The sequence below is a fragment of the Branchiostoma floridae genome, chromosome 12 (assembly GCF_000003815.2).
Source record: "Branchiostoma floridae strain S238N-H82 chromosome 12, Bfl_VNyyK, whole genome shotgun sequence".
Classification (NCBI taxonomy): Eukaryota; Metazoa; Chordata; class Leptocardii; order Amphioxiformes; family Branchiostomatidae; genus Branchiostoma; species Branchiostoma floridae.
In genome coordinates, this window is record NC_049990.1 from 12,689,637 (window position 1) to 12,717,442 (window position 27,806).

The 27,806-nt window shown below is 42.1% G+C and overlaps 3 protein-coding genes across 3 annotated transcripts; all 3 read left to right on the forward strand.

The window, feature by feature from the left end:
- Window positions 1-4,346: 4,346 nt before the first annotated feature.
- LOC118428311 (3-oxoacyl-[acyl-carrier-protein] reductase FabG-like) lies at window positions 4,347-5,636 on the forward strand. Its single transcript, XM_035838341.1, has one exon. The coding sequence runs from the start codon at window positions 4,382-4,384 to the stop codon at window positions 5,177-5,179; it is 798 nt and encodes a 265-aa protein (XP_035694234.1). The 5' UTR covers window positions 4,347-4,381; the 3' UTR covers window positions 5,180-5,636.
- Window positions 5,637-7,136: 1,500 nt separating this feature from the next.
- On the forward strand, window positions 7,137-8,734 carry LOC118428310 (3-oxoacyl-[acyl-carrier-protein] reductase FabG-like). The gene has a single exon (XM_035838340.1). The coding sequence runs from the start codon at window positions 7,313-7,315 to the stop codon at window positions 8,108-8,110; it is 798 nt and encodes a 265-aa protein (XP_035694233.1). The 5' UTR covers window positions 7,137-7,312; the 3' UTR covers window positions 8,111-8,734.
- A 1,306-nt stretch (window positions 8,735-10,040) lies between these two features.
- Window positions 10,041-18,343, forward strand: LOC118426999. The gene is made up of 12 exons (XM_035836633.1): window positions 10,041-10,137; window positions 10,858-11,033; window positions 11,247-11,369; window positions 12,362-12,565; window positions 12,936-13,151; window positions 13,826-13,967; window positions 14,630-14,763; window positions 15,113-15,256; window positions 15,688-15,735; window positions 16,322-16,485; window positions 16,791-16,896; window positions 17,522-18,343. The coding sequence occupies exons 2-12, from the start codon at window positions 10,881-10,883 to the stop codon at window positions 17,741-17,743; spliced, it is 1,656 nt and encodes a 551-aa protein (XP_035692526.1). The 5' UTR covers window positions 10,041-10,137; window positions 10,858-10,880; the 3' UTR covers window positions 17,744-18,343.
- The last annotated feature ends 9,463 nt before the right edge of the window (window positions 18,344-27,806 follow it).

A 27,806-nucleotide genomic window follows, 5' to 3' on the forward strand; every position in this document is an offset into this window, starting at 1 on the left:
TGAACTTGATACGCATCCATTTTGCGCAGGGGTGATTTGGAACAGTCCAATGTTGCGTGGGAAGGGGTATGGCTGAAATATGCTGTATTTGCTCTTAAGCAAATGTCGGCCTTTCTAGTTTATGTAATAACCTCTATGAGCAACCAAGACTTTCGAATAACACAGTCGATAAAGTACTAGCGCTCGTTTACATGTACTGGATCAGCCATCATGTATATACTATATATCTGGAAAATAAGGTACCGAATAAAGCATTTGGCAAGGAGTATACCTGTGTTGCAAAGAGGCAGTGTTGAACAGGTCCGCTGGAATTCCAGCGAGGGAGACAGTATTGAACAGTGCCGCTGGAAATCCAGCGAGTGAGGCAGTGTTGAACAGGGCCGCTGGATTTCCAGCCAGGCTGGCAGTGTGGAACAGGGCCACTGGATTTCCAGCGAAGGAGGCAGTGTTAAACAGTTTCGCTGGAAATCCAGCCAGGTTGGTAGTGTTGAACAGTGCCGCTGGATTTCCAGCCAGGGAGGCAGTGTTGAACAGGGCCGCTGGAAATCCAGCCAGGGAGGCAGTGTTGAACAGTGCCGCTGGAAATCCAGCCAGGGAGGCAGTGTTGAACAGGGCCGCTGGAAATCCAGCCAGGTTGGTAGTGTTGAACAGTGCCGCTGGATTTCCAGCCAGGGAGGCAGTGTTGAACAGGGCCGCTGGAAATCCAGCCAGGGAGGCAGTGTTGAACAGTGCCGCTGGAAATCCAGCGAGGGAGGCAATGTTGAACAGTGCCGCTGGATTTCCAGCGAGGGTGGCAGTGTTGAACAGGGCCGCTGGATTTCCAGCCAGGGAGGCAGTGTTGAACAGTGCCGCTGGATTTCCAGCGAGGGAGGCAGTGTTGAACAGGGCCGCTGGAAATCCAGCCAGGGAGGCAGTGTTGAACAGTGCCGCTGGAAATCCAGCGAGGGAGGCAATGTTGAACAGTGCCGCTGGATTTCCAGCGAGGGTGGCAGTGTTGAACAGGGCCGCTGGATTTCCAGCCAGGGAGGCAGTGTTGAACAGGGCCGCTGGAAATCCAGCCAGGGAGGCAGTGTTGAACAGTGCCGCTGGAAATCCAGCGAGGGAGGCAATGTTGAACAGTGCCGCTGGATTTCCAGCGAGGGTGGCAGTGTTGAACAGGGCCGCTGGATTTCCAGCCAGGGAGGCAGTGTTGAACAGTGCCGCTGGATTTCCAGCGAGGGAGGCAGTGTTGAACGGTGCCGCTGGATTTCCAGCGAGGCTGGCAGTACTAAGTGTTGAACAGGGCCGCTGGATTTCCAGCGAGACTGGCAGTGTTGAACAGGGCCGCTGGATTTCCAGCCAGGGTGGCAGTCTTGCTCTGGCCGCTGGATTTCCAGCCAGAGTATCTCAAATGGAAGCCGCTGGAAATCCAGCCAGACAAAAGCCTAGGGTAAGGCGCTGGAATTCCAGCCAGGGAAGCCAGTCTTGAGTAGGGTTTAGGAGTACATAACATCATATTATGTACAAATAGTACCCAGATCTAAAAATCATGTCAACTTGAGACAATAATAATGTCTCAAGTTGCATCTGAATCCGTTTATGTCAAAATTCTCACTGATAATCATTTTTGCACGGTGCACATTGTCAATATGCTTGATTGATATTCCCTTACATAAAGAAAATAAGTCTCTAAGTTCAGGGTAACTGTGGCTACATAATTCTTCATATAAAATGGCTGCTAGCTGCTGTTAGTCAATTTTGGTTGTTCAGGGCAGGTTGAATGCCCCTTTGGGACTGTAAAAAAGTGGTTGCCGGTTGGGGAAGACAGGTGGTTGCTTGGGAGGGGGTCTTAACTATGTAAAAATGAACGGGACTGTTTCAATGTGTCCTCTGACGGCAGGTGGTTGCCTGCGCCAGGTGGTTGCTCGGACAGGTTTCACTGTACCAACACAAAATGATGTGCGCTAAACAAAATTTTGACAGAACCTTGTTGTGCATTCCTGAGTTGTGCATTATTTTGTGTCTAGGTTTTTTAAGCCGTATGGTTAAACAACTCATGCCACAACAATTTTTGCATTTTCAAGGAAAAAATTTGGCTGAAGCAATTCTTATTCATTTTTGCAAAAAGTCTGGGGTGAAGGTAGAATAAAAAGTAACAAAAAGTAAGTTTTCAGATTCTCCCAAGGCAAGTTTCATGCAGTAAATCTCTTCCCTTGATGTACAGTTGTATAACAATTTTGGATGTTTACTTATGGCTTTGCCAATGAAATAATTTTCCAATTTCTTTAGTAAATGGAAAAAAGTCATCAAAATAAGCTATATATGTATATATTTCAAGATATTGATAAGATGTGACCATTTTATAACATGTTTGTTCAGGTCCATAGTCTATTTTGCTAGTCTATATAATTTTTCTAAAAGCAAATATTGAAGCAAATGTTGATGAACACATTGATTTGGATTAAGATAGGATTGTGATTCATGAGAAGTAACAGATATAAAGTTAGTGTGGCCGTACAATATCATTAGGAAAAAAACTTTTCTAGGGCTCTAGCATATAGATTGGCTTTTCTGGGTGAAAATTTATTTGGATGATTGAGATTAAGATAGATACAATACTTACTGGTGTTTTTTCTTGAAATGTTGTCAATTGGTAACTTGAGGTGGATGATTTATCTATGTCATATGCATTGTTGTTTGTTACAAGAGTAATTATGTATCTTTATCTTTCTATGCAAAATAACCCACGGGCATTCACGGTGCAATAGTATAAAGGCTGCTATATTGCTGTAAAAATAGCATGACAGGTCTGCTATTCTATAAAGATTCATCACTTATATTTGATATATATACATAATGTTTCTACTAAAAGACTCTCGGTGTGGAATAAAGGACTTTCTGTGTCATACTTGCAGACTGTGAATTCATAACGTTACATGAAATTTGATATTGTATGCACCAATAAAGAAGTACATATAGTAGGAGCAGTCTATAGTGGAAAAAGTACTGTAAATGCAGAAATGTTCGCGGTGGATTAATTTTTGCGGTTTTCGCGGCGACTACTTCACTGCGAACTTAAAATCACCGCGAAAATTTTTCTATGATGGTATTAGACTGCAGTCTATGGTGTAAACGCGAATTTAAAACCACAGCAAAAAGTCCTTTTCCCGCTGCCGCGAAATTAAATCCGCACGAACTTAAATGTATTTACAGTAACTGATGTTATATTTGTTTCCTGATGACAAAATGGCACTTACAGACCCTCCTGCGCCAAAATCTGCTACAAAATCATGCCTCCCTGATCATACAAACACGAATTGCATTTGGTATATGGGGTTCAGGGCTAGAGACAAGTTTGTTTACCTGTGTGCGAATGGTGTTCAGCACCAAGGACAGGTCCACTGTATAACAAAATCTGCCTTGTGTAGACAATTGATGGATGCAGTAATCACTTAACACAGCTAGCTGCAAGCAAGATAATCTGCTACAACAGTCAACACGGTTATCTAATATAGTTCTCAAGATTTGATGTTGCCCCAAACCTCACACACACACTAGTGCAACCCAGCTATCGGTTTAATTCTAGCTCAGTACTAACGAACAGAGGAGCAAATCAGCAAACAATAAACTTCAGGAAGGTTAAAACAAAACCATGCCTAATAGCCGCCTTTATCACCTTGTCTGTTGGATTGCTCATGGTCTCACAGCGCCCCCTAGTGATCAGCAGTCAAAATGCAGGTCATTCGTTGACATACGAAGAGAAAACGTGAAAATCATTGGCTAACTAACGTCTATAGTTGATATCACTGGATAAAGCTAACTAATGGCAGGCAGGTGAATTTAATAGAGAGGGGAAATATACCGTAGGCGTTCGATTGGTACACTGACATTGGTCAATGTGGGTAGCATCTCTACACTGAGAATGATTATAAGACATTGTCAAATAACTGACATACTTTTACACAACGTGAACCGCTCTGGGCACCAATGGTCTGAAGCACTTGTCGTTGCCGTCACGTGACTTCTACCCATCTGTCACATGACTCATTTCGACCTTTAGTTCTCATCAAGATACATGGACATGCTATTGTCAAATAAAAACACTTTTAGCGCTAGACTTTTTAGTAGCGCTGGCAATCTTTCCTCTGCATGCTACATTTTAATTTCATGCTGCGTGTCTTCGTCAATATGATAAATAAGATTATTTACAATCTGTGTCATCCCTTGCACGTTACTTCACCCGCTATCTTCAAAACAGTCGACTACTTAACAGTTATGTTTTGTAAGATGACCTTTGGAGTCAAAGAAGGGGAGACGACAGTATACCAAAGGTCATTTATTGTCCTCCCTACAAAAACGATTGTGGGAATTTTGTCGGACAGTCTTCCAACGCCGTACCAACATGTCGCACAGCAAGACCGCTCTCGTCACCGGTGGGACCCGAGGAATCGGCTACGGTATAGCCGAGGAGCTCGCCTCTGCCGGGTACGACCTCGTTCTAGGCTACCAAAAGAACCAAGAACGCGCCCAAGACGCCAAAGGACACCTGGAGGGTACGTACAAGGTGCGCGTATTCCTGGTCGGCGGCACGACAGAAGAAGAAGCCACGGTGGACGCTTACTTCGCCTGTATCGACGAGAACTTCGGCGGCAAGCTGACTGCGCTCGTCCACAATGCTGGTGCCTACTATGGAGGCATCGCACCCGGCAAACCCGACGACAACGGCAGCTGGTTCCAGGGCTGGGAGGCGTACGAGTACTACCAGGGCATGTACCCGAAATGTTTCATCAGGCTCGTGGAAAAGGCAGTCACCCGTATGGAGGACGAGCGAGGATACATCGTCGCCGTGTCCTCTCCTGGATGCAATAATAACCAAAGCCCATTTCTCAGCTACCTTATGCCTGGCATCTCCAAGTCCAGTATGGAGTACTTGGTTCGGCACTACGCTAAGCAGCTGGCGCCCAGGAGGATCACTTGTAACGTCATCATCCCTGGGTTTGCCAAAACCGAGGCCTGGGATCCGATGATAGAGAGGATGGGAGCAGACCGAACGGAAGGTATGGTGAAATCCTACGGTATGAAACGGTGGAGCTCTCCACGTGAATATGGCGGAGTGGTGGCGTTCCTGTGTTCGGAAAAGGCGGCGTTCGTCACCGGGGTTACCCTTCCCGTGGACGGCGGTTTGCATCTCGGCATGTAATCCTGAAGAAGATGTATACTGCCTGCCTCCTGGGCTGCAGAGTGCAGACCTGTTGACTTTTTACAATCTTGTAACGGTCAGACTGGCTACTGGCAAGTACTGTGGCACACAATGCAACCACGAAGAGGTTAATTCCTTGTTACAGTAAGGGCGAATCGTGTTTTTTTAATTGTATGCATATAACGTTAATAAAAGATATCATACTATGACAGTGTAGTTTGTTATGTAAACAAAGCCAGAATATGTTAAAGATATACTCCTGGTTTTATGACTGACTCTGCTGTATATAACAACAGTAAACTAGAAGCATCTCTCACGACATACACCACGTGTGACAGTTTGATCAACAAACGCTAACATTACGACGCTGCCTCTAGTATTGGTAGCATCTAACATCCCGACTGTCATATTCTAAGCTCGTTGGTTGGAAGAACCAGAATAAAGCATTCAAACGAGATCTAACTTGTTTTTTTAAAACTGTATATAGAACCATAAGTTATGCTTAAAAACAGGATACAAGAGTTGTAGAATTGTGACCCTTGGCTGGTTCTTCGTAATGACACATACAAACCTTACAGGTTCAGCTTAGAGTCTTAGACTACCTCTTTCTAATTGTCTATTCTACATTGTGAACCGGTATCTGGGGTATGTGAACCGGTATCTGGGGTATGTGAACCGGTATCTGGGGTTAGCACGGCAGGGCAACTTATTCACGTGCTCACGGATCAAACTGATAACATTCGCTAAAGCATCCCATGTAGGGGTGGGCACCGGTACAGAAAATTCAGGTCCAGGTACGGTCCAGGTCCAGAGGATCAGGTCCAACCCCTACCGGTACCCACCCCTAATCCCTGAATTAGTCCATACACAAGTGGAGATGATAAAAACCGCCACGTGACTTAGAACAACCCGCCAGCCACGTGACTCATTGTGACCCTGAAGTCACCTCTAGATACATGGACATGTTATGGTCAAATAATCAGCTATGCACTGTTGTCGTTATACCTGTTTGATAGGGATGGCGAATTTGTTGACGGGGTAGCACTTGCGTCTACCTGCCCGGCGCTAATTATGATGCTGCGGGTCTGCACCAATATGATTATATTTCAGCCATACCATAGGTATGGTGAAATATATTGTATTCGTAATGTTTCTTTCTTTCTTCTTCTTTCTTTCTCCTGCCAAATCTTCAAATCGAATCAACTCCGCCGTTTTTTAATCGATTGACTTGAAATTTGGCACAAAGGTAGAGTAAGCCAATACCCTCAGGTATTTTTTCATTTTTTTTCATATCTGCCTTTGATATGATTTTATTGAGGTTTTTGTAAATTTTTATGTATATTTTGGGGTCCTGTACCCTGGTATTACAGCCGAATGACATGAAATTTGGTACAGAGGTGCCCTGATCATATACCCACCCAGATTTAATAACAGTTTTGGTATACGGTACAACAAAATGCTTAATTTTGCGATTTTTGGCCATTTTTTTGACAAAAAAAGCACATTTTTGCCTCCTGTACCCTCGTTTTACAACCAAATGACCTGAAATTTGGTATAAAAGTGCCCTTCAATTTTTTGCGCATGAATTCTATAACAGTTTTTCCATACAGTACAACATAATGCTTAATATTGCAATTTTATGGCCATTTTTAGACAAAAATTTGACATTTTTGGCTCCTGTTCCCTCGTTTTACAACCAAAGGACCCGAAATTTGGTAAAGGGGTGCTCTAGATATTTATCCAAATGACCCATGTATAATTTTTGGCATGGAACACTTTAAAATGATATATTTGGGAATTTTTGGGTCATTTTCCAATGGCTAAAGGGATCAACGACCTCAAGGCCTATTGTTGCATGAGGGAGATGGCTGAAATATGCTGTATTTGCTCTCAAGCAAATGTCGGCCTTTCTAGTTACAAGATGATTTACAAATTCTCTGCTTTCGTAGATGCCTCATCTCATACTCGCTACTTCACCACTGTTCACCCATTGTATTCAAACATTGGTCCACTTATACAAGTGACCTTTGGAGTCATAGACGGCGAGACGACAAAGGTCATTCATTATCCTCCCTACAAGAACGATTTACACGTCACGAATTTTGTCTGACAGTCTTCCAACACCGCAACAACATGTCGCACAGCAAGACCGCTCTCGTCACCGGTGGGACCCGAGGTATCGGCTACGGTATAGCCGAGGAGCTCGCCTCTGCCGGGTACGATCTCGTTCTAGGTTACCAAAAGAACCAAGAACGCGCCCAAGAAGCCAAAGGACACCTGGAGGGTGCGTACAAGGTGCGCGTGTTCCTGGTCGGCGGCACGACAGAAGAAGAAGCCACGGTGGACGCTTACTTCTCCTGTATCGACGAAAACTTCGGCGGCAAGCTGACTGCGCTCGTCCACAATGCCGGTGGTTACTGGGGAGGCATCGCATCCGGCAAACCCGACGACAACGGCAGCTGGTTCCAGGGCTGGGAGGCGTACGAGTACTACCAGGGCATGTACCCGAAATGTTTCATCAGGCTCGTGGAAAAGGCAGTCACCCGTATGGAGGACGAGCGAGGCTACATCGTCACTGTATCCTCTCCTGGATGCAATAATAACCAAAGTCCCCATCTCAACTACATCATGCCTGGCATCTCCAAGTCCAGTATGGAGTACTTGGTTCGGCACTACGCTAAGCAACTGGCGCCCAGGAGGATCACTTGTAACGTCATCATTCCTGGGTTTGCCAAGACCGAGGCCTGGGATCCGATGATAGAGAGGATGGGAGCAGACCGAATGGACGGCTTTGTGAAATCTTACGGCATGAAACGGTGGAGCTCTCCGCGGGAATATGGCGGCGTGGTGGCGTTCCTGTGCTCGGAAAAGGCGGCGTTTGTCACCGGGGTTACCCTGCCCGTAGACGGGGGTTTTCACCTCGGCAAGTAGTCCTGGAGAAGTTGTATACCGCCTGTTATCTGGACCGCACGGGATAGACCTGTAGCAGTCAAACTGGCCATTGCCAAGTGGAATGACTGTAATTGTAATTGTAATGCTCAATGCAACCACGAAGAGTTTTTTTTTAATTCTTTGTTACAATAATATGGACGCATCATTTGTTCGGATTGCATGCAAATAACCGGTACGCGTAAATATACCATACCGTGAAAGTGTAGCACAACTGTGGTCCGTTATCTGGGTGATAAGTTACCGCTGTTGCATTACTGAGCCAGAATACTAATATGTGAATTACATGTTGAGTTATGATTTGCTTGGCTGTATAAACAAGTAAAGGGCAGTATCTCCCAAGATATATCGTCTGTGACTCTTTGATCTACACAACACGTTGTATTGAGGTCACCTGAGTGGCGCCGAATGGTAGCTCGCTCCAAACCCTTGCGATTTAGCCCCGCCTATTGTAAGCTCCTCGCAATTCAGCCCCTGGCTGCCAAGAGAGAGCAGTCGGCTCACCCAATAACAAATAATAAATAACAAACAACAACGTTATGTAACTGATCTCTTACCAGTATCATCTAACCTCCGTATCTTCCTACTGTCACGTTCTGAGCACGTTGATTGACTAATGTAATCAGAATAAAGCATCCAAACTGACTTCAAGTTGTTCTTTTTTTAAAGTTTGGTAACTACATGTATCATAAGTTATGCTTACCAGAGAGCAATTGTACGAAGTTGCAGAAATTCCCCCTTTGGCTAATTCTTTATAATGACATAAAAACTTTACATTACAGCTACAGCGCAGATTAACCTTTGTATTTATTTATTTATTTATCATCTATTGTTTACCGGTATCTGGTGTAAGCACAACAAAGTAATTTGCTCACTGGTGACTAATTTCTCAAAATAGCATTCAACAAAGCATCTAAGCATTACCATACACAGATGGAGATGACAAAACACTATTCAGAACTATGACAGAAAGTATTCACAAACTGTTGGAAATTTGGCGACACAGAAAGAAGCCAGAAAGCGTGGAGATGACCAAGGAGCTCCTTGAGATGACAAAACACTATTTTGACAGAAAGTATTCACTAACTGTTGGAAATTTGGCGACACAGAAAGTAGCCAGATAGCGTTGGAAATTTCGCGGCATAATTAGGTAAAAGACCACATTCTCTCAGTGGTCAGAAATAAGTAGGATGACCTTTGGATTATGCGTCCCCCCATCCCCATGTGTAAGAGCGGAAGGTCAGGAGTTGCATAACGATTTCTTTTAAGAGGGTGTCCATGGGTCTAAGTATTGACATCTTTTTAGATTAGGTATTGGCATGGCATGTAGAAACATGAATTTATATACATCTACTAGAAAGGCCGACATTTGCTTGAGATCAAATACAGCATATTTCAGCCATCTCTCTTCAACAATAGACTGTTCCAAAATCGCCCATGTGCAAAGATGGAACACTTTTGCTTAAAATGACTCTCTTAAGCCCAAAAAATTAATCTTAGAAAATCTTAACATGCAAGAATGAACTCCTCCAGTGCGCCACATGTAGAAAGGTAAAATAGACCAGTCCAAAAACACTTCCGCTAAAAATGGAATTTTAAATCATCACCCGTCCAAAATTGAATTTTCAAAACATCCCCCTCCATGCAAGAATGGACTGTTCCTGTGATATCCTTATGTAAGTGTAGCAGTCCAAAAATACTTCCGCTAAAATATGACTATGACATAATCACCAAAGTCCAAAAATGAATTTAAAACGACGGAGATAGTGTGTTTTGAAGATGTGATAGGAGAAAGAAGAAATATTACGAATGCAATATATTTCAGCATATCTGTGGTATGGCTGAAATATAAAAATAACATAATAATTGCCGTGAAGAAGAGTCGAATTGTTTAGATCACAGACCTTTGAACACAGCTCGACAACTCGTTCGACCGGTTAAAGTTGTCGTAGCTCAATAGCAGGTGCCACTTGTTACAGAGGAGACAGCAGCAACAGCGCACTACGAGGGTGAGTCAGAAAAGTATTCCCATTTGTGTCATAGCATGTTTTTGTAGCCTACTTCGCCAATACCTATTAAGAATGTTTAACGAACAAGAAGTGTGCTAAGTTTCGCTTGTTTTGGTTTATGAGAAATTAGCCAACACAGCGCATATTTAGGACACGGACGACCGATCGACAAGCTTTTATAACAAAGGGTACATGATGGCGGCACTGTTCCGACATTTCCTTTCACCTTAATTTCCCGTCCGTATTCACTATAACTTGGCGCTTCTGTAACTAGATTCAACTCATACCTCACGCCACTCTAGATGTGATTAAGAAAACTGATTGGAGTTCATCAGAAATGAAAAAAAATTGATGTAGAAATATGCATTTTTATCCATGTGCATTTTCAATAATTGTATGTGGGTCGCGGACGTTTTAATCTAACCTCCCCTGTGCGCTGCTCTTTGCTTCTGTAGGACCTACAAGGGAACAAGTCGCTAAATCTGAACAACATATTCAGATATTTCAGTCCCAATGAGACATTGTGCCCGTACCTTTATGCCACATTTAAACTATGTGGAAAAAGACCCTCCTACGATATAAATAGCGTTACTTTTGGACTCCCTCTCGTCGTATATTCGAGAGGTTTTGAATAGATGCGTATTTGTAATGCATTCTACGATGATTTTCTTCGTTGTGACTCATGAAAGATTGCTTTTCACTGAAATTGCCCACCCACAGTGCAGACAACTGCTTGAATCAAGATGGATCCAGTTTGGAAGTTTGTCGTGCTGCTGGCTGTGTGTGGATCTGTCACTGGTGACTCCGTCATCCCCGTGGGACACCTGCAACCTCTGGGGGGTCATCGACCTCCTGATGTTCCCATAGATGAGCTGCACACCATCCCACATCCACGGGTAGGTTTCTGTAGTATTATATTCTCCTGTTAACAAATAGGATACTAGTACGTATTGTCTGTTCCTGCAGTCATTGTCTGCAAAAAACTGTTATGTACAAACGACATGGAAGTTATATACAGATTACAGAAGCAAAGGTTTTATGCACAGGCTGAAAATGATTGATAATAATGGATCATAATAATATGAAATATTTTGTCTGTCTAATTGTAGGAGTTCTGGGACAAGTACGTGAAACATGAGAAGGCTGTGATACTGCGAGGTGCTGCAAAAAACAGCCCTTCCTTCACGTTATGGACAGATAAATACCTGAAGGACAAATATGGAAAACTAGAGGTAAGAGCATACCAATTTGATAAATTGGTTTCACTGATTTGCGCGCTCCTATTTTTCAGAAAATCCACACAAAAAATTACCACACCTTCCACTCAAAATTTTCACTATTATTATGAAGGCATGATTCAACAGCTTTCCAGCTTAATTGACCTAAGAGTCTTTATAAGCTGCTTACATTACATAATGTGTTATTGTCATTGCAGTAAAATCTATGAACGATATATAAAAACTATTTTGGATAATTTTCAACAAACGGGCGGTTACTGTAGAGTAATAGTTTGTTTGCTTTTTCTAATTAAGCGAAAAACTTATTTTTTATGTTTTGTATTTAATCTATTCTAATAGCCCTTATTTTCACCCCAGAGATTTTGCAAATTTTAGTTTTATTTTTTTCGCCCTGTCGCTCCATAATTCTTTAAAAAATCTGAGAACCAAGAAATTAAATTGGTAAAAATGAGTCAACAAAGCATGAAATGCCTTTATTTCTTTATGTTCAGGTTATTTTTGTTGTGTGTCACATTAATAACTACTGTACAGGTATAAAGCTTCTATTATCATATGTGTATGAAAATAGCATGATTGCTAGCAACATCTCACGCATAAATGAGAGCTTAGGATTTCAAACAAACTGTATCAAGTCTTTGCCAAACAACTTTTTAGAAGCTGTTTGTGTGTCTTGCTTGGCAAAGTTCAGATATTGTTGTCATCTTAAAGATTTCTTGTACTGTAAATGCATTTAAGTTCGCGGGGATTTAATTACGCGGTAGCAGGAAAAAGGACTATTCGCGGTGGTTTTAAGTTCGCGGTAGCACCTGCACTGTAGTCTTTTAGTTACTGCCATGGAAAAATGTTGCGCCGAATTTTGCAACGAGGAAACCACGAACAGTAAACCACCGCAAAAATTTCTGCATTTACAGTATAGTTATTAAAGTAATTATATGATCAATAGGTGAATTGCATAAAGCAAATCTTTTCTTTTATTTTGCTTGAAGGTTCGTTTAGAAGGAAAGAGGGAAAAACACAGCTGGCTTCCCATTGGAGTAAAGGGAATAGGACGAGACACTATAGAACACTTCCTGGACACTTATCACGACAGTGATGCGTACATCGTGTCACAGTTACCCACGGACATGTACCATGAAGTCCTGGTACAGCCTTGTCTCACATGTGGCAGCTTCAGGAACAGTCTTGTGGAGGTAAGGCTTCTGGAAGCTAACCATAATGATTACGACATTTGTTACATAATTGAGGAACATCGCTAAGTTGTCTTCTTTATCGCTTCAGTTGTCAAAGTATGACACTGTAGATATAGGCTAATCTCCTAGCAGATTTATCGACTGGCCGAGCATTGTCCAACCACCAAAACTGGCCAAGTTTTTATACAACCTCATGCCACTGGTAAATCTGCTGGATCAGGTATAGGTGATCTACAGTCATAGTTCATAGTTTGTCTGACTACAAAGGATGCAGAGACATCTAGTGAGTCCTGCATAGGTTTGTACATTTGTAATTATCAGAAATATGTTTTACTAATAAGCTTAATGCATTTTTCTTGCTGTGTTTCAGATTGATCTGTGGATGAGCTCTAATGGTGGCAGCAGCATTCTCCACAAGGATGCCTTCAACGCCATCAACTGTCTGTACAACGGCACCAAACACTGGAAACTGATCGAGCGCAAATATGAACCTCTCTTACACAAGGTAAGTGTTTTCTGGTCTAAACAGTGTAAAAATAATCTACAGCTAGTTTGGCCAACTGAAGACCTTTGGTGTAGTCCACTAGTCAGGACAGGATAGACATACCCTGTTTATACATGTACATGTATATGTTCAGTATATTAGTTTAGTTGAATGACAAGGCACACTTGTTTATTGAAAATTGTAGAAAAGCACATATTGACACATACACACAAGCCACGCACATTCATGCATATTTGTAGGTAATGTTAGTTCACCTTTATCCGCGGGGTATCCTATATCCGTTGTGTTGCTAAACAGGGTCTCCAGGGATGTCAAGTCGATGAACGGTAGTTTCAAATTGTACTATTTTCAAAATATTGCAGTTTGAAACCATCATCTGTCGACTTAATATCCCTAAATACATTGTTCTTAAAAAGAACGAATGAAGGGTACCCTGCGGATAAAGGTGAAGTAGCGTTAACACAAATTTAGATAAGCCGCACTTCACTCCATCAGCCTGAAGGTTTTGAAAAATCTGATCACATAATATGTGTAGTTTTTTTTAAATTGTTTGTCAGTGCTGTCACTCCCCCAACCACTGATGTTTTCGGAAATTTTATCACAATAATTTGATTGTGTATATCATCATTATCTGTCATCCCTGGCGGGCGGGGTAAGGTGATGCACGACATCTGTGTATTGTGTATATACTATATACTATGTACCCAACACCTCTAAGAACAGTTTGGTAACTACGCTATTTGCATGTTTTATAGGCCTGGGAGCCGTCACGAGAGATCGGAGGGTACTCAGAAGTTAATGTGCACAAAGTTGATCTACTGAAACACCCCAACATGGCCAAGGTGCGCTGGTCCAACTTCACCATTCATGCAGGGGACTGCCTGTATCTGCCCAAGAGTAAGTGTCATCAGCTAATTATACTTTCATAAACTCCATTCATGATCGGTGTTAAAGCCCTACCATTCATGATCGGTGTTAAAGCCCTACCCACCTACCTACGAGCTAAAGTTGCCCATACATCAGAACAAGGGGGTCAAACTCCTTGACTAGAGATGCATCGGGCCTGGCGCCCATCTCCGCTTCAAAGGCCTGGGCCACACAAAGTTGCGTGCACTACAGCAGGGGGCTAGCTATTAGTCCACCGGTAGTGTAGTGTGTTTAGCTTCAGGGCTATCATCCATACTCTGCCTCTTAGCAGAGAAAGAAGTTACCATCTTTGGTATGACTCGGCCACAACATCCAGTCTTCCTTTTTAGTCTCCCATCCAAGTACTGACACGACTGCATGTTGCTCAATTTCCGAGATCAAGGGATCAGGTGTATCAACGCACCACAGCTGTAGCCTACCCACCTACCTACATTTGTACCTACCTAAAAGTGTTATAGCCCCTCCCATACTTTGATAATACAGCAACCGGATGAAACTATTTTCGAGCGCTAAAACCTGTTCTCTTCTTTGGCAATAACTGGAAATGCTGCACCAGTGGACAGTGCTCTATCTAATTTTCATCCCGACCACATCAACCTAGCCTGAAACATTGCCTCTGTGTGCGCTCCCAGGTTACTGGCACCAAGTGGAGTCAGTAGGAGATGTGAACCTCGCCGTGGCTCTCCTGTTTGCCAGGCTAGAGGAGTTTGATGACTCTGACTGTGACACACAGAAGGTGGAGTACACACCCCTCAGCGACTTTCAGGTTAGTTTCTATGGAGTTTAAATGCTAATCACAGTTTTCCATTTCAAGTCTCATATAATGCAATGTTGCAGTGTAGTAAGATAATGTAGTCTAGCTGGGTCATTTTCCTATAAATAACATTTGATTGAATCTGTTTTGATGATGTCCTTTGTCTTCTGTATTTTGAGTCAGATACAGAATCTGATGTTTAAAGTTACAGGCTAAGATATTAACATTAAACTTGTAGGGTCATTAACATTAAACGCATAAGGGTCGTAGCCTGCTGAGGTAGTCCACCCCACCTATAGCATAGCCCACCTTTTCCGGAAACCCTTAAAAGTGTGTACTACATTTTGTATTCCAATACTAGGTGATGTGGGATTGGCCAGGGTTTGGAAACATGACCATGGGACATTTGGATTTGGAGATGGGGGCCAGGGATCAGCTGTATGAAATGGCGGAAGACAGTGAAGAAGGACTTACTCAAGATTTCATTTTTCAACTACTCAAGTTGGTAAGTGTCAAGGCTCACTATTTCATGTACTTATTGTCAATGTCAACTAAATTTGTATGTCAATATTCGTCATTACACGTCCACTCTCTCATCTCAGCCAGGTCTCATGTAAATTGAAGTAACCCCCAATATAACTCAGGCAGCCATAGACAACCCAGGTAGACAGCCCAGCCTTTTCCATAAACTTGTGATCTTTACTGAAAAAATACTCCCTTTAATAAGTAATTCATTATAAATAGCTATATTGCACCAAGGCAAAGATGGCATTGATATGTAGCGTTTTTTCTGTTTTGAAAATATGTATTTTCTAATAGGATATACTTTTGTGTTATGTCCTCTACTTCTTGGTGTGCACTTAATTTTTCGTAAGAAAAATGGAACAATCATATCTCCCTCACCTTTCGTCAATGTGTGTGTATTTTTCTACACAGGAGTTGCCTGAATATGATGACGAGTTTCTTCTTGGGAAGGCTGAAAGGGTGAGTAGAAAGAGGTGTAAATAACTGCATGAAAAGACACAATAATTAGAGCACTAAACGTGGAAATAATCTGGATAAGGCAATCGGTATGAAACTGATATCTACTGATCTATATTTCCATCATTATTTCATACTTTAAGCAGTTAAAAATGGCACACAAGCAACAGTTGTTGTTAAGTCGATTTATCCTGATTTGAGCTTTGCGTTGATTATGATATTTGTTCTTGTATTTATGTGTACTATTTTATTAAGATTATTATTGTTATGATTTCGGTATGGCGGCTTTGAAAAGGTGTCCTTTGACACCTGTTCCGCCATACCCTCCATTTGTCATTGTTCAAAATGTTAATGGAGAATCCTGATAAATAAATAAATATTACTTAGAAAAGTACCAAAAAAAAATAACTTTGATAGTTGAAGTTCCTTTAATTTAGGCACAGACTTACAAATATGCACAGAGAGGTATTAGACCACATCTTGAGAAAATCTTTGAAGTTGGTCAACTTTTACGTTGGCTTTATAGCCATATACATTTCTCCATTTCAGACAGAATGTGTAATATTGATGTTCTGAAAACCTCTTGCAGGGGTTTGCAGCTTTGGACGTGAACTCTAAAGGCAGTCTTGACTCTGACGATATCAAGGCCTTAGACTGGGACACACTTCGCGCCTTCATGCTGGAATATGAAAACCAGGAGCCTTCCAACACAGAGCTGTTTGAGTATTCCTACACAATGCCCCACGAAATCATGTAAGTTAGAATTCAGGGTGATAGAATATGGTTATTCTTACTGCATGAGTCATATTGTCATTAACAAAAGCCCACAGACGGGAATGTAGCTCTTGTTACATACATGGTGCAACAGATCAACATTACGGTTACAGCCAATTTCAAGAGCAGTCATGGATGTATGTAAAGTTTCCTTTCCATACACCATTTGTTATGTAAATAGACGTTGCAATGAAGTGTCCAGTATGTCTTATCTTTTACCATGCAAATTATCAGTATATATGTATGTATGTGTGTGTGTGCTGATGTTTCTCTTGTTCTTGTAGGAAGGTGATGTTAAAACTGGCTAAGAAGAATGGACAGCTGACCAGGTCTGACTTCATTCATGCCTACATGACCCAACTTGGGGGCACTGAAAAGTTTGGAACAGAGGTGGGTGTGATATCATCAACATCGACTCACCATCTCACTCATCAACTCATTGATTCACCGCAACTCATCAACTTACCATCTCATCAACTCACTCCCCCACTCATCAACTCACTCATCAACTTTCAACTCACTCATCAACTCACTCCCTCACTCATCAGCTCACCCATCAACTCTTGTTGCCTCACCCTCTCATCAACCCACTCATCAACTCACTCATCAACTCTTGTCACCTCATCCTCTTATCAACTCACTCATCAACTCGCTCATCAACTCGCTCATCAACTCACTCATCAACTCATTCATCAACTGTTGTCGACTCACCCTCTTATCAACTCACTCAATAGCTCAAAATCTCATCATCTCAGCTCACTCACTCAATAAACTCTCTCCCCCACTCATCAACTCACTCAAACTCATCAAGTCACCATCTCATCAACTCACTCCCTCACACATAAATTCAGTCATACGCTCAGCCATAATAGTGACATTTCAGTAGAATCCAGCCATGGCACTTGTCAATCATTGTTCTCCATTTGTGTGCAGATTTTTGACAGATTGGTTGACTGTTTCCCATTTGTGTGCAGATTTTCGACAGGTTGGTTGACTGTTTCCCATTTGTGTGCAGATTTTCGACAGGTTGGTTGAGGGTCAGGATAGAGACATGATAAAGGCTCAGGACCTGACAGTGGAGATACTGCAGCACGCCGTGGAGAACTGGCTCATCCGGATTAAACCTGCGATGACTCCTGAGATGGACGAGGAATATCAAGAGAAGATGAAGGAATTTGAACGATGGATCGGTTTAATCAATGTAGCCGTTGATGCTCAAACGCATACAGAGCTTTAGACCCAATGGTCGCCACTGGTACGGAGTACACAGTCATGTAGTTGTTGGGTTGTCATTCCAAACCTTATACCCAAAAAGTAGTTTAAAGGCTTATTTATAGGGGCATTTGTATAGGTGGTAGGTAACAGATGTCTAAACTAATATACTAGCACAAAATGAAATGCAATGATTTTTTGACAGAACCTTGTTGTGAATTCCTGAGGGAACATTATTTTGTGTTGGTACAAGTCTTTTAAGCCACATGGTCAAACCTAGAGCCACATCGAATTTATTTATTGAATCTATGAAGAAAAATACGGGTGTACATAATGCTAACGAGCATACTGAGCTTTAGATCTAATGGTAGTAGAACACATATAGTTGTTGCTTTTTCAAAGAATGTTTGACAGACAAATCGGTATAGCTCTAAGTATGTCATTATTTAACACTTGTACAGGTGGAAGGTAACAATGATTTTAATTTCTTTCTTTTCAAAGCAAAATGATTTGAAGACTCTCTAAAGTGTTCAGTAACTTCATTATATTTTGTTGGTCTTATCATCACAAATAATGACACTGTTAATATATAAGGGAATCACTTTTCAAGGAGCTGCAATGTAAAGATATGCTATATACGAGGGGCATTCAATAAGTAATGTCCCTGACCCATTTCCCATGGCAGGAGATTAATGAAACTTGGCACAATTATTAGTCTGTCTCTTCATAGGAACCACCCAGAGTTTTGCATTTCTCCCATCATTTGATGTAGCTCTGGACACCGTTTTTGTAGGTCACCCCAGGTTGGTCCTCCAACAGATGCCTCATCAATGGCAGATGAGGGACGACCAGGTCTGGGAGCTGTTTCCACAGACTTCCGACCTTGTTTGAATTCAGGATGCCAGCGTTTTACAAGGTCATGTAATGGGGCATCATCACCATAAGTTTTTTTTTCATTTCATCAAAAGTCCCCTTTGGTGTGCGTCCTTTCAAATCCAAAACCGGATCACTGCACGACACTCAACTGGTTCCATTTTACACCTGGTCCATTTCACACCTGACCCAGTTCAAACACCAGTAAATCAATAACCACAATTAGTTCAGAGCTGTTTTTTGCAACATAACCCATAGAGATATGACTCATTACACATGCAAAATTTCATCTAGATCAGACAACTGGAAGTGGGTCAGGGGCATTACTTATTGAATGCCCCTCGTAGATCAGTTTTTCTGTGTGTAGTGTTATTTGAAAGATTCATAAGACTTATATCATAAGAAATAAGATGCTTGTAGAGGTGTTTTTCCTGAAATAATGTAATAATGTCAACTGAAAACTTCATATGTAATGATGGTCTGAGATTATATGTATTGCTGTTACAATACTAATTTTGGAAAAGCGTCTCAAATAGGCAATTGTTTCATTAGAAAGGTCTCTTGGTGGCGAGTTGAAAACTGAAATCCGTTTTCAGATTACTTGCATTGTTAGCGAGGTATGAGCGATTAAAGTTAAGTCCATGTAACGTTGCGACCTAACATGAAGATTTTTAAAAAGAAACTGAAAAAGGCAAACTGTGTTATCATTGGATAGTATCTTGGTGGCGAGTTGAAAACTGAAATCCGTTTTCAGATTGCTTGCGCATTGTTGGCGAGGTATGAGCGTTTAAAGTAAGGTCCCTGTGAGGGCTACGTCACATTACCCAGGGGTTCCGCACTGTGTCTGACCGATCTAGGCCCCGACCGGGCTCTAAAGCCGGGTGGATATATGCTCACACAGTCACAAATCGTTCTTTCTTCACTCGTCCCGTTACAGATCCCGGGGGGGGGGGGCTCCGGTGGGCATTTCGGCAGCTTTCGTTGAATAGTCGTATGCTTTCATCCTTTATCGCTCGATGTCCGTCAGGCACCAGTAAGCTCCCCTGGGGGTGTCTCCGGGTACCCCGTAGAGGTCTGACAGGGGGTCGGCCGATTAACCCCGTGTAGATAATTGTATGGTCCCTGTCGTAAGTGTGGCACGTGGAATTAGTAGAAGAGGAAAATACGATAATCATTGCACTTCAACCGACAGACGATTGCTCAGATCACTGTCCGAGGGTGGCGACGGCTTTGCCACCGTTGCATCCTTGTTCAGGCTACATGGGTAGCGGAAGAAGAAAGACAAGCAGAACATCAGCGCCAGAGAAGTAGATTGTGGTGGGTTCGGCTCTGGTTTAGGCGCCGACCAATGTTTGGGTTCTACGATACGCTAAAGAGCAAGCTAATGCCAGAACATTGTTGCGACTTTAAATCGTTTATGCTCATGGAGCCCCAAATGTTCTATGACATGCTCATGCTTGTGGGACCTTCCATTGAGAAGAGTTTTTTACTGCTGATAATTTCCTAATGTTTTCCCCGCCGGGCCCCTGGTTCATTTTAAGTCTGACTTAAAGTCAACAGGGGCCCCGCCCGAGATAAAAAAAAAAAAAAATAACACGGCAGGCAGGAGATCCACAGGACCCCGACCGGGAATGCCAAAACAAGGCCGTAAATTACCCGCCCGGGTCCCTATGTGGAAATGTGACCATGGCCCAAATTGTCTTGTTTATTGACCGAGGGACCCATCAGTTTCCTGGTAACCAGATACAATCTGAAAAAAACGTTTCCAAATCGGGTGCTTTCCTCTCGAGAAATGAGCTAAGCACTATCCTAACCCTAGCAGTAAGGGTTACGGTTAGGGTCATGCTTAGAGCCAAAGTGGCTAAGAACAGGCTTTGATCGGTCAAACTTGGTATCATTGGAAGGTTCTCTTGATAGCTATATGTAACCTGAAAACCGTTTTGAAATCGGATTCTTTTTTCTCGAGAAATGAGTTAAACACTACCCTAACCCTAGCAGGTAGGGTTAGGGTTAGGGTTAGAGTAGTGCTTAAGGCCTATATATCTAAGAACGGATTCTAGTCAATCAAACTTGGTATCGTTGGAAAGGTCTCTTGGTAACTAGATGTAATCTGTAAACCGCTTTGAAATCGGGTGAATACATCCGGAGTAAAACCTAGGCACTAACTGCTAGGGTAAAGGTTAGGGTTAGGGTTAGGGTAGTGCTTAGAGGCAACATGGCTAAGAGTGTATTCTAGTCGGTCAAAATTTGTATCATATACAGGGTTCTCCCCAGAGAGTGGAATAAGGGAGGCCCTCCACTATACTCTCAGCCAGCTCCACTATACTATTTTTCAAGTTTAGTGTGTTTCTTCCCTATTTTCTTTGTTAGTTTTGCTAAGATAAATGACAATTCACAGATTTTTGTACCAAGTGGCATCACTTTTCCAGTCAGCATTGTCTGCAAAAACTTGTGAATGAGCAATGATCAAAACAATAGTAGTTTTGCCACTTCAAAACAAAGGAATAACAACAGTATATTATACTTGTAGTATTTGACACCCTCTGTCATTGCAAAATGAACCCATTTTCATGAAAGTGCAGCGCGTTGGTGCGGGTTATTTTTGCCAGCCCCTCCACTATACTAAAATATTTTGGGGAGAACCCTGATATAAAAGGTATCTAGGTACAGAGTGGTAATCTGCAAACCGTTTTGAAATTGGGTGCTTACTTGCCGAGATATAACTTAAGCACTAACCACTAGGGTTAGGGTAAGGGTTAGGGTAGTGCTAAGAGGCAACATTGCTAAGAGTGTATTCTAGGCAGTCAACCTTGGTATCATTTCAAAGGTATGTAAGTGCAGATTTGTAATCTACAAATCGTTTTGAAATCGGGTGCTTACTTGCCGAGATATGACTTAAGCACTGAACGCTAGGGTTAGGGTTAGGGTTAGGGTTAGGGTAGTGCTAAAAGGCAACATTGCTAAGAGTGTATTCTAGGCGGTCAAACTTGGTATCATTACAAAGGTATGTTGGTACAGATTTGTAATCTGCAAACCGTTTTGTAATCGAGTGCTTACTTGCCGAGATATGACTTAAGCACTAACCGCTAGGGTTAGGGTTAGGGTTAGGGTTAGGGTTAGGGTTAGGGTTAGGGTAGTGCTTAGAGGCAACATTGCTAAGAGTGTATTCTAGGCGGTCAACCTTGGTATCATTTCAAAGGTATGTTAGTGCAGATTTGAAATCTGCAAACTGTTTTGAAATCGGGTGCTTACTTGCCGAGATATAACTTTAGCACTAACCGCTAGGGTTAGGGTTAGGGTTAGGGTAGTGCTAAGAGGCAACATTGCTAAGAGTGTATTCTAGGTGGTCAACCTTGGTATCATTTCAAAGGTATGTTAGTGCAGATTTGAAATCTGCAAACTGTTTTGCAATCGGGTGCTTACTTGCCGATATATGACTTAAGCATTGAACGCTAGGGTTAGGGTTAGGGTTAGGAATAGGGTTAGGGTTAGGGTAGTGCTTAGAGACAACATTGCTAAGAGTTTATTCTAGGCGGTCAAACTTGGTATCATTTCAAAGGTATGTTGGTACAGTTTTTTAATCTACAAACCGTTTTGAAATCGAGTGCTTACTTACCGAGATATGACTTAAGCACTAACCGCTAGGGTTAGGGTTAGGGTAGTGCTTAGAGGCAACATTGCTAAGAGTGTATTCTAGGTGGTCAAACTTGGTATCATTTCAAAGGTATGTTGGTACAGATTTGTAATCTGCAAACCGTTTTGAAATCCGGTGCTTTCTTGCCGAGATATGACTTAAGCACTAACCGCTAGGGTGTGGGTTAGGGTTAGGGTTAGGGTTAGGGTAGTGCTTAGAGGCAACATTGCTAAGAGTGTATTCTAGGCGGTCAACCTTGGTATCATTTCAAAGGTATGTTGGTACAGATTTGTAATCTGCAATCCGCTTTGAATTCGGGTGCTTACTTGCCGAGATATGGCCTAAGAACTAACCGCTAGGGTTAGGGTTAGGGTAGTGCTTACACAGGCAGTTTAAGGCCTGTGACAATTTTGGTCGAACATGAAATTCGAACCACTGCGTGACCTCAGGTAACCCCGCCGGGCCGGAGCGTTTTTAGAACGGTCCAATGTCAGTACCTAATGTTACATTGCGAAAACAGGAACTTACGATGCACGGGCCACACTAACTACTTTTCTTGAGACTTATTAATGTTGAATGCTAAAGATATTGATCTAGTATTTATCAAATATCGGCATAACTAGAAGCAGTTAACAAAAGGGCACCCCCGCGAGAGCTGCAAGTGGTACAGTCCGAACATGTGTTCCGACCCCCCGGGGTGTGGAGTGGCGGGAAAACAGCGAGGCGCTCATACTTCAAGGAAACAGCAAAATGATGCTATAAATCGGTATTTCTAGCCCAAAATGATTGTATGGCAGTTGACTGATGCCTTATAAGGCTAACTGCTTGCGAAATTTCGCATTGATACAACAGCGATTTAACAGATACAGCCATAAAACATTCATATTTTACTATCGGTTAACGTTATGTACAGTCAAACATGTCTTACTTGGGCGCAGTTCTTGTAGGGTAAGTAGTGTTTCGTCGGCCCCTGCCCACATCAGGGCACCAGTTTTATTACGAGTTTTGGGCAGATTTAGGTTCATTAAGCCTTAGACCTTCAGAAATCAAGCGGGTCTTCTTGCAATATCTTTAATTTCCGTGGCTGTATTGATATTTGTACGAAAAATACCAAAAAATTGTCAAAAAATTCTGTTTTTGGCCCAAAATTGAGCCTTACCTAGGTATAGCGGCACGATCCCCAGGCATATTAGATATCACAGAGATATAATCTATTACTCCAGAAAATATGACTCAGTTAGACAATCATTTCATAGTGGGCACAGGCCCATTTTAATAGCATCCCTATTTTTTACCCAAAAATGTTTTTTTAAACCCAAAATATTGAGGATGCACAATTTTCTTGTCATCATATTTTGAATATGGGTGAATTACGTTAACTGGCCAAAAATTGTTGAAAACAGATGGTTACATCGAAAGTTATGGCCATATAACTGCTCGACTGAGAATCTACAGGTGTCACAGGCCTTAAACTGCCTGTGTAGAGGCAACATTGCTAAGAGTGTAGTCTAGGCGGTCAAACTTGGTATCATTTCAAAGGTATGTTGGTACAGATTTGAAATCTGCAAACCGTTTTGAAATCGGGTGCTTTCTCGCCGAGATAAAACTTAAGCACTAACCGCTAGGGTTAGGGTTAGGGTAGTGCTTAGAGGCAACATTGCTTAGAGTGTATTCTAGGCGGTCAAATTTGGTATCATTTCAAAGGTTTGTTGGTACAGATTTGTAATCTGAAAACCGTTTTAAAATCGATTGCTTACTTGCCGAGATATGACTTAAGCACTAACCGCTAGGGTTAGGGTTAGGGTAGTGCTTAGAGGCAACATTGCTAAGAGTGTATTCTAGGCGGTCAAACTTGGTATCATTTCAAAGGTATGTTGGTTCAGATTTGTAATCTGCAAACCGTTTTGAAATCGGGTGCTTACTTGCCGAGATATTACTTAAGCACTAACCGCTAGGGTTAGGGTTAGGGTTAGGAATAGGGTTAGGGTTAGGGTTAGGGTAGTGCTTAGAGTGGTGCTTAGAGGCAACATTGCTAAGAGTTTATTCTAGGCGGTCAAACTTGGTATCATTTCAAAGGTATGTTGGTACAGATTTGTAATCTGCAATCCGCATTTAATTCGGGTGCTTACTTGCCGAGATATGACTTAAGCACTAACCGCTAGGGTTAGGGTAGTGCTTAGAGGCAACAATGCTAAGAGTGTATTCTAGGCGATCAAAGTTAGTATCATTGCAATAGTATGTTGGTACAGATTTGTACTCTGCAAACCGGTTTGAAATCGGGTGCTTACTTGCCGATATATGACTTAAGCACTAACCGCTAGGGTTAGAATTAGGGTTAGGGTAGTGCTTACAGGCAACATTGCTAAGAGTTTATTCTAGGCGGTCAAAATTGGTATCATTTCAAAGATATGTTGGTACAGATTTGTAATCTGCAAACCGTTTTGAAATCGGGTGCTTTCTTGCCGAGATATGACTTAAGCACTAACCGCTAGAGTTAGGGTTAGGGTCAGGGTTAGGGTTAGGGTAGTGCTTAGAGGCAACATTGTTTAGAGTGTATTCTAGACGGTCAACCTTGGTATCATTTCAAAGGTATGTTAGTGCAGATTTGTAATCTGCAAACCGTTTTGAAATCGGGTGCTTACTTGTCGAGATATGGCTTAAGCACTAACCGCTAGGGTTATTGTTAGGGTTAAGGTAGTGCTTAGAAGCAACATTGCTAAGAATGTATTCTAGGCGGTCAAACTTAGTATCATTACAAAGGTATATTGGTACAGATTTGTAATGTGCAAACCGTTTTGAAATCGGGTGCTTTCTTGCCGAGATATAACTTAAGCACTTACCACTAGGGTTAGGGTTAGGGTTAGGGTAGTGCTAAGAGGCAACATTGCTAAGAGTGTACTCTAGGCGGTCAACCTTGGTATCATTTCAAAGGTATGGTAGTGCACATTTGAAATCTGCAAACTGTTTTAAAATTGGGTGCTTACTTGCCGAGATATGACTTAAGCACTGAACGCTAGGGTTAGGTTTAGGATTAGGAATAGGGTTAGGGTTAGGGTAGTGCTTAGAGGCAACATTGCTAAGAGTTTATTCTAGGCGGTCAAACTTGGTATCATTTCAAAGGTTTGTTGGTACAGATTTGTTATCTGCAAACCGTTTTGAAATCGGGTCCTTACTTGCCGAGATATGACTTAAGCACTAACCGCTAGTGGTAGGGTTAGGGTTAGGGTAGTGCTTAGAGGCAACATTGCTAAGAGTGTACTGTAGGCGGTCAAACTTGGTATCATTACAAAGGTATGTTGGTACAGATTTGTAATCTGCAAACCGTTTTAAAATCGGATGCTTACTTGCCGAGATATGACTTAAGCACTAACCGCTAGGGTTAGGGTAGTGCTTAGAGGCAACATTGCCAAGAATGTATTCTAGCCGGCAAACTTGGTATCATTACAAAGGTATGTTGGTACAGATTTGAAATCTGCAAACCGGTTTGAAATCGGGTGCTTACTTACCGAGATATGACTTAAGCTCTAACCGCTAGTGTTAGGGTTAGGGTTAGGGTAGTGCTTAGAGGCAACATTGCCAAGAGTGTTTTGTAGGCGGTCAACCTTGGTAACATTTCAAAGGTATGTTGGTACAGATTTGTAATCTGCAAACCGTTTTAAAATCGGGTGCTTATTTGCCTAGATATGACTTAAACACTAAAAGCTTGGGTTAGGGTTAGGGTTAGGGTAGTGCTAAGAGGCAACATTGCTAAGAGTGTATTCTAGGCGGTCAATCTTGGTATCATTTCAAGGGTATGTTATTGCAGATTGGTAATCTGCAAACTGTTTTGAAATCGGGTGCTTACTTGCCGAGATATGACTTAAGTACTAACCGCTAGGGTTAGGGTTAAGTTTAGTGTAGTGCTTAGAGGCAACATTGCTAAGAGTTTATGCTAGGCGGTCAAACTTGGTATCACTACAAAGGTATGTTGGTACAGATTTGTAATCTGCAAACCGTTTTGAAATCGGGTGCTTACTTGCCGAGATATGACTTAAGCACTAACCGCTAGGGTTAGGGTTAGGGTTAGGGTAGTGCTTAGAGGCAACATTGCTAAGAGTGTATCCTAGGCGATCAACCTTTGTATCATTTCAAAGGTATGTTAGTGCAGATTTGTAATCTGCAAACCGTTTTGAAATCGGGTGCTTACTTGCCGAGATATGACATAAGTACTAACCGCTAGGGTTAGGGTAGTGCTTAGAGGCAACATTGCTAAGAGTGTATTCTAGGCGGTCAAACTTGGTTTCATTACAAAGGTATCTTGGTACAGATTTGTAATCTGTAAACTGTTTTAAATACGGGTGCTTACTTGCCGAGATATGACTTAAGCACTAACCGCTAGGGTTTGGGTTAGGGTTAGGGTAGTGCTTAGAGGCAACATTGCTAAGAGTGTATTCTTGGCGGTCAAACTTGTTATCATTGCAAAGATATGTTGGTAGAGATGTGTAATCTGCAAACTGTTTTGAAATCGGGTGCTTTCTTGTTGACATATGACTTAAGCACTAACCGCTAGTGTTAGGGTTAGGGTTAGTGTAGTGCTTAGAGGCAACATTGCTAAGAGTGTATTGTAGGCGGTCAACCTTTGTATCATTTCAAATGTATGTTGGTGCAGATTTGTAATCTGCAAACCGTTTTGAAATCGGGTGCTTACTTGCCGAGATATGACTTAAGCACTAACCGCTAGGGTTAGGGTTAGGGTTAGGGTTGTGCTTAGAGGCAACATTGGCAAGAGTGCATTCTAGGCGGTCAAACTTAGTATCATTTCAAAGGTATGTTAGTGCAGATTTGTAATCTGCAAACTGTTTTGAAATCGGGTGCTTACTTGCCGAGATATGACTTAAGCACTAAGGGTTAGGGTTAGGGTTAGGGTAGTGCTTAGAGGCAACATTGCTAAGAGTGTATTCTAGGCGGTCAAACTTGGTATCATTACAAAGGTATGTTGGTACAGATTTGTAATCTGCAAACCGTTTTGAAATCGGGTGCTTACTTGCCGAGATATTTCTTAAGCACTAACCGCTAGGGTTAGGGTTAGGGTAGTGCTTAGAGGCAACATTGCTAAGAGTGTATTCTCGGCGGTCAAACTTGGTATCATTACAAAGGTATGTTGGTACAGATTTGTAATCTGCAAACTGCTTTGAAATCGGGTGCTTACTTGCCGAGATATGACTTAAGCACTAACCGCTAGGGTTAGGGTTAGGGTTAGGGTTAGGGTAGTGCTTAGAGGCAACATTGCTAAGAGTGTATTCTCGGCGGTCAAACTTGGTATCATTACAAAGGTATGTTGGTACAGATTTGTAATCTAATGATACCAAGTTTGACCAACTAGAACACACTCTTAGCCACATTGCATCTAAGCACAACCCTGACCCTAACACTAACCCTTGCCGAGATATGACTTATGCACTAACCGCTAGGGTTAGGGTTAGGGTTAGGGTAGTGCTTAGAGGCAACATTGCTAAGAATGTATTCTAGGCGGTCAAACTTGGTATCATTACAAAGGTATGTTGGTACAACTACATCAATAGTCCTGTTCTCCACTCCTGTT

Coding starts and splice junctions, on each gene's coding strand:
- LOC118428311 (XM_035838341.1), top strand. CDS start 4,382: ATGTCGCACAGCAAGACCGCTCTCGTCACCGGTGGGACCCGAGGAATC.
- LOC118428310 (XM_035838340.1), top strand. CDS start 7,313: ATGTCGCACAGCAAGACCGCTCTCGTCACCGGTGGGACCCGAGGTATC.
- LOC118426999 (XM_035836633.1), top strand. CDS start 10,881: ATGGATCCAGTTTGGAAGTTTGTCGTGCTGCTGGCTGTGTGTGGATCT. Junction 13,968..14,629: donor CTGCCTGTATCTGCCCAAGA/GTAAGTGTCATC, acceptor GTGCGCTCCCAG/GTTACTGGCACCAAGTGGAG. Junction 14,764..15,112: donor CACCCCTCAGCGACTTTCAG/GTTAGTTTCTAT, acceptor TTCCAATACTAG/GTGATGTGGGATTGGCCAGG.